This window comes from Photinus pyralis, unplaced genomic scaffold, assembly GCF_008802855.1.
Source record: "Photinus pyralis isolate 1611_PpyrPB1 unplaced genomic scaffold, Ppyr1.3 Ppyr1.4_LG4, whole genome shotgun sequence".
NCBI lineage: Eukaryota > Metazoa > Arthropoda > Insecta > Coleoptera > Lampyridae > Photinus > Photinus pyralis.
Window position 1 is genome coordinate 1,054,947 of NW_022170511.1, and position 11,053 is coordinate 1,065,999.

Sequence of the window (11,053 nt, forward strand, 5' to 3'; positions counted from 1 at the left end):
TTAAAAAGTCCAACCCCAGTCGGACGGGTCTGGCAATGACTGATGAACCTGAAAAGCAATTCCAATAACTAAGCAGGTCAAAAGGGTTTGGGGAACACAAAAAGAAGGTTTTGCATAGCTTTAAAAACAAGACGTGACTTGTGGATGGATCTTGCAAAAATATATTCGATTTTCTTGATGAAAAGGCGTTTTCTGCATTCACTGACGTCTTTTTCTTACGATGATCTGTCGTACATTTTCATGACAAATAAAGCAATGTTAGGTTGCTTATTACCTTGCTGGTATTTAACTGATAAATAATTCTAGAGGCAAAACATTGACCTCGTCGCTTGTGTTAACTTAAGTAGGTACAATTACCTTCAATTAGTACACTCTACATCCATACTGTTTCATCATTTAGATTGATTGTGCCAATACATTTAGTAACAGAGTTTACATAAAATTCATTCAGTGTCTCTTCTTCTTCTTCGTCTTTAACATCATGAATTTGTTTCTTTTCCTCCTTGGATTTCTTACAGACTGTGCAATAAAGTGATTTTTTTGTTATACACTTACCACAGGTCTTTCCATATGCGACCGAAAAACCCTGATATTCAATGCCCTAATGTAGTAAAATCATAAAGTAAGGAATTGGATAAAATTGCGTAAGTGTCTGGATTTTTAATTTAAGATTGAGAATTGTAGAATCCTTGTATACTTGTCGGTGCAATCAGAACTAATAAAGAACCTTTTACCAATTCCCAACAATAAGTATCTTTGAAGAAAGATACATCTCTAGATTGTATCGATTAAATAACGCAATCAAGTAAGGTACATATGTATAAAAATAATAGATTTGGGATATTGATTTGTCAATAAAAGTGGACGATTTAGGATTTTTGCGAATTATCTTTTGAAAAGTTCCTATACATGAATGTAAATCGTGAAAACTAGACAAGCGACTTGTGTAGGTGGTAAATTTAAACACGCGACGTAAACAAAATTAAAAACAAACGCCCACATAAGACCTTTAAAAACGTTGAGCTCCCAAATTACATGTCCAATACCATAATTACATGTCCAATATAATTACAAGTCACTAGTGCCACAATCTTTTGACCACATTTCTCCTATAGGTAGTAGAATTATCATTTTTTCACGCAGATGATCAAATGACTAGGAACATATTGAAAAGATACAAAAGACCGCTGGCCCTGCCAAATTCCAGGGTTTTATTGGACAAAGAAATTTTGTAGTTGGCAAGATTAAAAATTTCAGGTTTCATGTAGAATGTAGTAAATATTTCATACATATTCTGATAAATTTCAACATAATTTAGGGGTATTGGTGTGGACCACCGACCACTTACAAAATGCCCTTCACCTCTCATAGTGGGGAAAGTCTAATAATATCTACATTGCCAACATTTAAAGCTTGAAGTATATACTAAAATTAAAAGAACATTTTGGAATTATATCATTTCCGGTGGAATATCAGTCAAGTTTATTGTAGGTAAATATAATTTCACTTAAGAGACATTTATTCAAATTTAAAATATAATCATTTATTCTTTTTTCTGTGCAGCGATGTCCCATGCTCCAATTTGATATCGCAACCAAATCACAAATAAATCCTTTCCCATTTGAAGCCAGCTCCAAATGGGAACTAGCTTAGAGCCCTCGATTTCGGTCCAATTAACAGCCACTTCGGTCACTGGAATGTGTAATTTCTTAGCAATAAGCAATAATTCAGCATCAAATGCCCTAACGAATAAGGTATTACTCACGATGGCAAAAAGATCTTAAATCAATACCATCTTTCGACGTGTAGGCTATCAAAACACATCACGGCAGCTTTTCTTGTGAACAGCTTGAAACCACACTGAGTGTCTTTAATATCACGTACAGTAAACATCCACACAAATGTATGAAAACCATGCATTAATATTGTACGGAAGAGACTTCTTTGAGCTACAGCGTCACTTTGTAAATGCGCCCTGGACCCCACGACTATACAGGTTTTGCTAGCTAATACTTCAGGTTGTTGCAAGTAATCTCCTAGAGAAAAATGTAACTCTTGCACCCATATTATAAGACCCACCTGTAAGTTCATTCTTTAAGCTTAGCTCCAACTTCGACAAATCCATAAATTTAGTAGCCCCATCCGCATCTGCAAATAAGAGCAGAGCTCCTCTTGCACTTAACATTCCCTACAAATGACCAAATGTCTTATGTTTGAATCAACCACCGACCAATTACCAGTCTAACAGCCCCTCCTTTACCTCGATTTGTCTCCAGTTCGAGTATTCTGAATTTCTCTACCCCTAACTGTTTGCAATATTTTTTTGCAACTAATACTGTATTATCTACGCTACCATCACTAACAACAATTATCTCATACTTAAAACGACCGTCTTTCGCCCGGTCTTCCAAAAACGCTACACACTCATCCAACATTGGCGACACTAAAAACAGTTTTCAAGAGAAGTCGATTGCGAAGGACCTTACATCGAACTTCTTCATTATACGCTGGAATAATTACGCTTAAATGTATACTAGAATTATCGTAAATAGATGGGAATTCGACGAATTTTCCGCTATTAGGATCCATAAAGTATTTTTCTTTTCTACTTCGCATTATAATGGGGTAGCGGCTAGATATTGCAATTAGTATTGCACAGACCTAAAAATTTGATTATTATTTTATAAATAAGGGAGTTCCTAAATGCGCCCCTAACAGCAACGTGTCACAATAACAACCACTCACCGCCAAAAAAACAGAAACTAGAGCTGCGGAGCCATAAAACAATACACTACTAAATTGTATATCTAATTCCATAATGGAATATTTCAATTAACCTTCCAATTAATAAATTAATAGGATAAATGGAAGAAAGAGGCAATTCGTGTCGCAAATTTATTAACCTACATAACCTAAAATATCAACACTTCAACAACAACCAATCAAAGAACTTCACGACGTTGACAGTAAACCATAGAATAGATGACTGTACTGAACTCTTCAGTTATCAAAATTTCTGATTTATACAGGGTAATCCGAATTTCTAGTTCAAAAAGCTGACCCATCATAGAGAGCAAACTTTAAGCATTGGGTTTGCAGTATCGATAATAATGATCTCTTAAAAACCAGAAATGCAATACAAGGAAACTACTAAGAAAATCAGTGACACCAAAAAAGATTCACAAAAGTTGCATACCACAGCTCTCATTCGAACCATGATTCTTCTTGCTCATAGTCAAGTACCTACTGAGCTATAACAAGCTAGCCTGTTTGTATTTTTGTGCTTGTCGTAATACAAATATCACAAAATTAATTTAAAAACCATAATTTCATTTGGGATTTAAAGCGGTACTTTTTAACTCCCGAGGATACTGGCTGGCGTAACGCACAATGCAAAGGCTCCCTACATTTAAGCTCTATCTTTTGCTTGATATTCTTAAATTGCTACTCTAACTCTAACCTTTGGTGCATCAGCGGGAAGAAGCCGGCCCGTGTGGCGCAGTTCAATTAAAGCTGAACTGTGTTGCTAAGGGTCCCTGGTTCGAATCCGGGTTCGAGCATGGATATTTGTAAATGTATAGTGGGTTGAGTTGGTAGAGCAGCCTTGTCTGAAACCCCGCCTACTCAAAAATAAAGGCAAAATAAAATAAAATAAAAATAAATAAGAATAACATTCTAACCTACGCCTTGGTTACTGTCACATGAAAGCCTTAGCTTACGCCACTGACATAACTGTAACCAATAAGGTTACCGATTTCATTCTTCCCTCCAAATAAATTGACAAAAATAGCTAAAAACAATATTGTATAGCGTGCGTAGGTCAGATCCGATTCCCAAAGGAAAATATCAGAAGGAAAGTCTACAAGTTTTGTCCTCTCTGTACATACTTCAACAGTAGATGTTGATGAAAGCATTCCGGCAACGTTGCATTTTTACTTTGGAGAAATTGATAACCCTACTTTTAGCTGTTTCCCTCTTTTTGTGTGTGTGTTTATGTGCTTGTTTTGATACACTACAATTAAGCGAATGCAATGAATACCATTAATATAAGAGGTATACCCGTTACATTCCCATTTGAGCCGTATGAACTGCAAAAACACTACATGGAAAAAGTAATTGAATGTCTTCAAAATGAAACCAATGCAGTTCTGGAATCTCCTACGGGAACCGGTAAAACGCTGTCATTACTCTGTGCATCTCTGGCTTGGCTCAGCATTAGGAAGGCACAGTTTCAAGCTGAACGATTTGGCACATTTAATAATGATGCTGGCACAGAATTCGTGCGCGCTTTAAAAGAATCAATAGACAGTAAACTTGGCTCCAGTGGTAGACAGTTTTTAAGAGTACCCACGATAATATACGCCTCACGTACGCATTCTCAATTGTCCCAAGCAATGAACGAAATGAAACGGACTGCGTATTCTCATATGAAAGCGACAGTTGTGGCCTCACGCGAGCAGTTGTGTATTAACCCAGATGTGGTTCGTGAAGAAGACTTTATTGCTAAGGTACTTTTCTAATTTACACACTTTGGGGCTACTTAACTACACTTTTAGAGGCACCTCTGTAGGTCGAAGATACATGGAAAATGCTGTCACTTCTATAATAATGTTGACAGGGTCGCAAACAGTCCATTTATTTCTGAACTGAACGTTGTTGATATTGAGGATATCATCACTCATGGTAAAGCGCAACGATTCTGTCCCTATTATATGGTAAAGGAAATGACGAAACAGGCGGATATCATTTTTATGCCTTATAATTATTTATTGGATAGCCGTACTAGGAAGACTGTCGGTTAGTACTCACTCCCTGGTTCAAGACACTTTCTTAACAAACTTTGTTTAGGCGTTGAGCTATCAAATAATATAATTATCCTCGATGAAGCACACAACATCAATAAAATCTGCGAAGACTCCGCATCATTAGTGCTTAGCTCCGCAGATATTACTCTGTGCATTGCGGAAGTGACGGATGTCATGACTGCAATGGCGAGTAATTTGGACTTTGGAGACAATCCTGCTGATTTCACGCCCGATGAGTTGTGTACTCTTAAACAAGCTCTGCTTGATTTTGAGAAGGCAATCGACAGCGTGAAAATTGTTCATGGGAGTGACTCTTCGAGCTCTACTTTTGATGGCGACTATATTTTTGAGATTCTAAAAAAAGGAGGGGTAAGTTAATCACGAGGTTAATCATTAATGTAACTCACTCAACTATAGTTACATATCACTCTGTGACTACTTTGTAATTTGTGAAGTTTGGTTGATGAAATTTAAGATTAACTTATGTGCAGACCATGTTGGTCACAAAATCAGACCTTCCCGGAATAGCACCAATGGTCCAGGATTACCTCGAGGATTACACTTAATTAATTGCGTTGGAATGGGAAACCTTTAAACACCAAAAAGTTTGTTAACGAAAAACGACCTTTTTTTTGAGGGCAAAAAAATGTTGCGCCCTATTTTAACAGGCCACCTTCGCTCTCGAAACGCTCTCTTCTTAATAATAATAATAATAATATGATATATTGTGCTACTGTGTGTTTACACTTACACTTGTCGTACATAATTCTAAACTAACACAAAAACATTTGGGTTTACATTCATAGAATAAAAAGAAACTAAAGACATTTACAGTTATTCACAAACTCATCAATCGTATAAAAAGCGTTCGACAATAAAAAAAGATTATAGTATCGGCCCCAACATACGCCACAAAGGCGCCAATTTACACATATATATTTAAATATCTCCATAATTCCAAGTTATCAAATAAATGTCAGCTTTTATTATGAATTTTAGGACTGGAGATTGGTTTCTACAAAAAATTATATTAATTCATAATTGCATATTTTTAACAGTCCTTTGTTTATAAATAAAAATTGGACATCTGTAATTTTCTGTGTCATTGGTTTTCGTATGCGTTATGGCGAGTAATTAAAAAGCTAATTCATTATCGGTCAAAGAAGAAATAAAACACCTATACAGAAAGAATTAGGAGAAAATCAACTTTAATTGCAAGCGAACGTTTTTTGGATCGACCAATTAAAAGTCAGAGTGGCCGATTTGAATAGTTAAATTTTTCCCTTTCAAAAGTTAAAAGTGTCGGCAACATTTTAAATTGTTTTTTTGAATAAATGCGTAATAGCATTGTTTAAATACTACTTAAACAATGGTAATAGATAGTATTGTCATTGTTTAAAAGTATTTAAACAATGGTATTGTGCAGTCGAGTTATTTGACACCAGACAATAATCGCAGGCCGTTCAATGCCCCCGGAATTACCTCGAGTACACCAATCTCAAAAAGTCTTGAAAACGTCAATGGAAGCCATTCTTTTAGACCCGATTTTCCGTTATCCGTTAATTAATTTCAAAGGATTGCATGAAAACCATCGTTCCCAGAAATCATTCTATATGAGGTACTGTATACCTTCATACGCAGTATTAATATAAGCGATATGCGAACTTACTCATTTTACTGACTGCTGTACTAATGCATTAAACATTGTCTTTTCAGATTGACTATGAAAACTGTATGCTTTTATCGAGCTTAATAGACAAGATTATACAATTTCTGTCTGTAACTCCAAATGACGGCCCCTTTCAAAGGAAAGGAAACGGTCTGGAAGCATTTAATTTTCTATTGACTTTAGTATACGCGCATAATTTGCCCGACATTAAAGAAAAAATTAAAAAGTGTTACACGGTAATCACGATCATCCAACTTGTAAAACTTTTCGATCGCAATCATTTCAGGTGTATATTGAAGAAGAGCAGCCTCAGAAAAACGTTGGAAACAATTGGCTATCAAAGGCAACTTCAAGTTATAAAAATGGCGGCAGAAGCTTGAATTTCTGGTGTTTCAGTCCAGGTTTTGGGTACGGCTTCCCATTGTAACAGTTATGCGAAGTAAAGTTCTTTTAGAATGGGAATGCTTTTAGGAAGAGGAGTGAGAAATGTTATATTGACCAGTGGCACCCTTGCTCCGTTAAAGCCTTTTATTTCTGAATTGGAAATGCCGGTCGCAGTTACCTTGGAGAATCCTCATATCATCAAACATGACCAGGTTGTCGTAACAGTTTTGGAAAAAGGACCTGATGGGATTGAATTAAATAGCAGTTTTAGAAATCGGTACGTAACAAGAGATTCTTGGTTTATATCATATATGCTCTGTTTTAGTGACAACCCAGATTATATATCATCACTTGGCCGTACCATCCTCAATTTAACCAGAATGATTCCCAATGGAATGCTAATTTTTTTCCCTTCGTATCCGATTATGCAAAAATGTACAGAGCATTGGCAAGAAAATGGAATATGGAGCAGCATCTATGCCGTAAAGGTAAACAGTTTTGGTTTACAGTAGAGTCCCCAAAATTTTTTTCTAGGCAATATATGTTGAGCCCCGAAGGAAAGAAGCATTTACGACTGCTATGACAGAGTATTATGCTCGTGTAGCAGATCCTAATCACAAGGGTGCGATTTTCTTGGGTGTCTGTAGAGGAAAAATTTCGGAAGGTCTCGATTTTGCTGATAAAAATGGACGTGCTGTTCTAATAATCGGGTTGCCTTTCTCTCCATTAAAGGACCCCAAAGTCATTCTGAAGAGAAAATATTTAAATGACTGTAGGGTACTAAATAAAGAGGTAAGTTTGGCAGTTAATCAACCAATTAGGTATACTTTCTTGGTTTTATGTAGATGATCAGTGGTGACGAGTGGTACAGCTTGGAAGCCTCTCGTGCTGTTAACCAAGCTATTGGGCGTGTCATCAGACATCGTCATGATTACGGAGCAATCATTTTACTGGATTCTCGATTTGCCGGCTTTAAAATGAAAAACCAAATGTCCCAGTGGTTGAGGGATCACATTAAAGTGGCTAAGCATTTTGGAGAGGTTATTAGATGTTTGCGGGAGTTTTACCGTAATGCTGAGAAGAATGTATGTCTGCAAGTGCATTGTCTAGACTCTAGTTTATAATCAAACATTTTAGTTACCTTCAGAAAAACCTGCCCCCTCTTCTCAGTTGGAGCCCTCCAAATCATTCAGCGATCTCGAAAGCATTACCACTAAACCACGTGGCTATTTTAACTTTAACTCGATGAATGTGCCCCAATCCTCTCATTCTGCCAATAATGCTAATGGTCTGGTCACCATTCATAGTCGAAGCACCACAACAAATAGCAACACAAAAAGAAGACGCATAGCAATTTCTAATAATCCAACGTCCACTAATTCGGATCAGGGAATGACAGACAACAAAGAATATATGACCATGGTATGCCTTACGTTAATAATATTCTGCATTTACTGTTACTTGTGGTGAATGGCAATTTCAGGTGAGGAGAAATTTGAACCCTACTCAGTGTGATATGTTCATTCGTGCATTAACTTTTTATAAAGAACAAGATGATTTTGACGGTTTTACCAATAAGTTAAATGATATTTTTCTCGCTCAGTACAATATAAGGTATATAATTCAAGGATTACAACCGTATATTAGAGACAAACACAAAGAGCAGTTTGAGAAATACTGGGAGAAGATGAGATAACTTGATGTTTTAGGTTAAGAATGCTATTACAATTTTACATATTTTGTGATTTTTACACTACTTTTGTTCAATATAAAATGATCCTTTATGTCCGTGCTGAAGTTTGAATTACCATGCGTTCCAGCTCAAGGGAGTCCTTTCCTCACTGAATTTTGTGTTCTCGATGTTTGTGTCTCCAAGCTTTGTTCCTACCAATGTGGTTTGAAACGCAATTGAGAATGTGCCTAATGATTGGGTTATTTCCTTCCGTGCTCTTATCGCGTAGGTACTCGCAACTGTATCCTGTGCGAGTAGATCCCAAAGAGCCTGTTCTCTCTCAACACAATGGTATAGGTACCCTACCACTATCATGACCACTACAACTTCAGACATTCAAATGTTGTACTTTAGTAGTGGTAAGTTTCAAGTAAATTTCACTGAGCTTTGTTTGCACTTGGAAGGAAATCAAACTTGATGGCGTGTGCTATAAAATTTTATTTACCATTGCATCTAAGATCAAAAATACCAGCTGTCATTGAAATTACTAATTACAATTACATATAACTATTTTTTAAACTAAGATCTGTGTAACCAATCAGCTCAATGACAGTTGGACAAACATATAGCATATGGCCCCACACTACAATTCACATGTCTCCGCCTTTGGTGTATAATAATAGTCCTCAGATTCTTACGTGGTTACGCCACTGACAGTTTTTTAAGTCGGTATAGCAGACCGCTTTAATTCAAATGCGCCAATCAGAAAACTTACGAACTCCTAACCTCAATTTTATTTGTTTTAATACCTATTCATTGGTTTTAATATTTAATTTTATAGATTTCAGAAATGTTAGCTAAACATGTAAGTATTCTTTATCATGTTTTAATTAGTAGATCCCACAATACTACACCATGAGTTATAATTTTAATTTTCGTAGGTTATAAGTTGCGTTTGCAAAAAACCCTCATTACAAACAAATTTCTTCAATATCTTGCGGAATTCGAGTAGCACATCGCAACAACAAGAACCAGCAAGAGTAGAGAAAAGTAAAAAAAGTTTTTACCAGTATAAGTTACTTACAAACTATTTTCAGCGATTAATAACGTCCAATTGCTCGGACGAGTAGGTGCAGATCCCCAGAGAAAAGGAAGTGATGATCATCCAGTTGTAGTGTTCTCATTAGCAACCCATTCAAATTATAGGTACGAAACTGGCGAGTTTTTACAGCGTACCGAGTGGCATCGAGTTATTTGTTTTAAACCCGGTCTACGTGAGACGATAATGAATTTTATGAAAAAAGGCCAACGAGTACACGTTAGTGGCAAGATAACTTACGGCGAAGTGAAAGGGGACGAAGGACAAACTAGGACAACCACATCGATACAGGCAGAAGATGTTATATTCTTTCATTCATAAAATGTGTTTTCAATGTACATTTAATAAGTAAAGTTTTACAAATTAAATATGTATATTTTAATTAAACACGCTTAAGTATATCCACAGTTATATGTAAATATATCTGTGCTCGTAGCCAAGTGGGGCTGAGCCTCACTTATAACGTGTTCTTGCTCTCACTGGAAATTATGGATAATGGTTTCTTTACATGCTAGGGTTGCATCCTTGCATCCGTCCGGATTTGTCCTAGTTTAGTCCGGGCGGGTTTTCAATGGTACTCCGGGTTTTGAGGTACTGAGTGGGTGAATTAAAAATCTTTCTGTCAAAATTTAAACCAACAAGATAAGCTTTCAAGCGCAAATCAGTTTTGGTAACAATTTTTTTATTATACCTGAATCACAATCTCTGTTTAAAACACTCAAATGCGTGCGAAAAAAGGCCTTCAAAACACACGTGCTTTAAAGTTGCTAGGTAATGATACTTCAAGTATGACTTTTGAAACTGTCATCTGGGGTTGAAATAAAAAATCCTCTTAGGTCGCTTTCTGTAAATGCAGAACATTGCTTTGGCTTGTACCTATCCTTTGGTTGAAGCTTCCACAAACGCGCTCAATTTAGGGTATGCTTCCATATCTGTTCCACTTTTTAGTCGCAGCAATAAGTGAAGTTTTGAATAAATGCACCAAAAGATAGAAGATTTAAATACCTTTGACATTTCCTTCATATATGCCAGCATTATCGATGCATTTCAGACTTTATTCGTAAGTAACTTCCTATTCATCCATGGAAACAACTTTTCATATGCTTGATAATAGGCTTTACTGGATTTGGATTTTACACCTACCAACGTTTGTTTAGATTGTACAACAAGCGATTTAATGGACGGTGTATTCTGTTTTTCAACGAACAAGCGATTTAATGGTCGGTGTATTCTGTATTTCAACGGAAATGTTTTATTCACAAAGACGATGATTTTTATAAGCAAACGTCAAGTGACATTTCCATGGCAATCGTGAAATTACGAAAACCCATCCCACTTAATTAGACAATGTATTGGAGTATAACGTCAATATGATTTCGTTGTATTTCCTATTCTTAAATTATACTGCAGGTACCTATAATAAA

General features: G+C 36.2%; 3 protein-coding genes across 3 annotated transcripts; 2 read left to right on the top strand and 1 right to left on the bottom strand.

Annotated features, from left to right (window-relative positions):
- Positions 1-1,521: 1,521 nt before the first annotated feature.
- On the bottom strand, positions 1,522-2,934 carry LOC116168534 (dolichyl-phosphate beta-glucosyltransferase-like). The gene is made up of 6 exons (XM_031484433.1): positions 2,746-2,934; positions 2,487-2,661; positions 2,238-2,443; positions 2,080-2,188; positions 1,793-2,036; positions 1,522-1,742 (listed from the first exon to the last, which is right to left on the bottom strand). Exons 1-6 carry the CDS (start codon positions 2,815-2,817, stop codon positions 1,544-1,546), a joined length of 1,005 nt encoding a protein of 334 aa, XP_031340293.1. The 5' UTR covers positions 2,818-2,934; the 3' UTR covers positions 1,522-1,543.
- A 1,026-nt stretch (positions 2,935-3,960) lies between these two features.
- LOC116169226 (regulator of telomere elongation helicase 1 homolog) lies at positions 3,961-8,646 on the top strand. Its single transcript, XM_031485256.1, has 11 exons — positions 3,961-4,508; positions 4,557-4,797; positions 4,849-5,174; positions 6,522-6,710; positions 6,761-6,882; positions 6,929-7,135; positions 7,184-7,346; positions 7,393-7,650; positions 7,704-7,943; positions 7,996-8,280; positions 8,342-8,646. Exons 1-11 carry the CDS (start codon positions 4,032-4,034, stop codon positions 8,552-8,554), a joined length of 2,721 nt encoding a protein of 906 aa, XP_031341116.1. The 5' UTR covers positions 3,961-4,031; the 3' UTR covers positions 8,555-8,646.
- A 608-nt stretch (positions 8,647-9,254) lies between these two features.
- LOC116169227 (single-stranded DNA-binding protein, mitochondrial-like) lies at positions 9,255-9,997 on the top strand. Its single transcript, XM_031485257.1, has 3 exons — positions 9,255-9,395; positions 9,472-9,580; positions 9,628-9,997. The coding sequence occupies exons 1-3, from the start codon at positions 9,381-9,383 to the stop codon at positions 9,948-9,950; spliced, it is 447 nt and encodes a 148-aa protein (XP_031341117.1). The 5' UTR covers positions 9,255-9,380; the 3' UTR covers positions 9,951-9,997.
- The last annotated feature ends 1,056 nt before the right edge of the window (positions 9,998-11,053 follow it).

Bases quoted from the DNA above. Each gene is read 5' to 3' on its own strand.
- LOC116169227 (XM_031485257.1), top strand. The intron at 9,581-9,627 runs GTAAAAAAAGTT...AACTATTTTCAG, and splicing joins ACCAGCAAGAGTAGAGAAAA to CGATTAATAACGTCCAATTG.
- LOC116169226 (XM_031485256.1), top strand. From the start codon at position 4,032: ATGAATACCATTAATATAAGAGGTATACCCGTTACATTCCCATTTGAG. The intron at 5,175-6,521 runs GTAAGTTAATCA...TTGTCTTTTCAG, and splicing joins AGATTCTAAAAAAAGGAGGG to ATTGACTATGAAAACTGTAT. The intron at 8,281-8,341 runs GTATGCCTTACG...TGGCAATTTCAG, and splicing joins ACAAAGAATATATGACCATG to GTGAGGAGAAATTTGAACCC.
- LOC116168534 (XM_031484433.1), bottom strand. From the start codon at position 2,817: ATGGAATTAGATATACAATTTAGTAGTGTATTGTTTTATGGCTCCGCA. The intron at 2,662-2,745 runs GTGAGTGGTTGT...TCAAATTTTTAG, and splicing joins TAGTTTCTGTTTTTTTGGCG to GTCTGTGCAATACTAATTGC. The intron at 1,743-1,792 runs GTATTGATTTAA...CTTATTCGTTAG, and splicing joins AGCCTACACGTCGAAAGATG to GGCATTTGATGCTGAATTAT.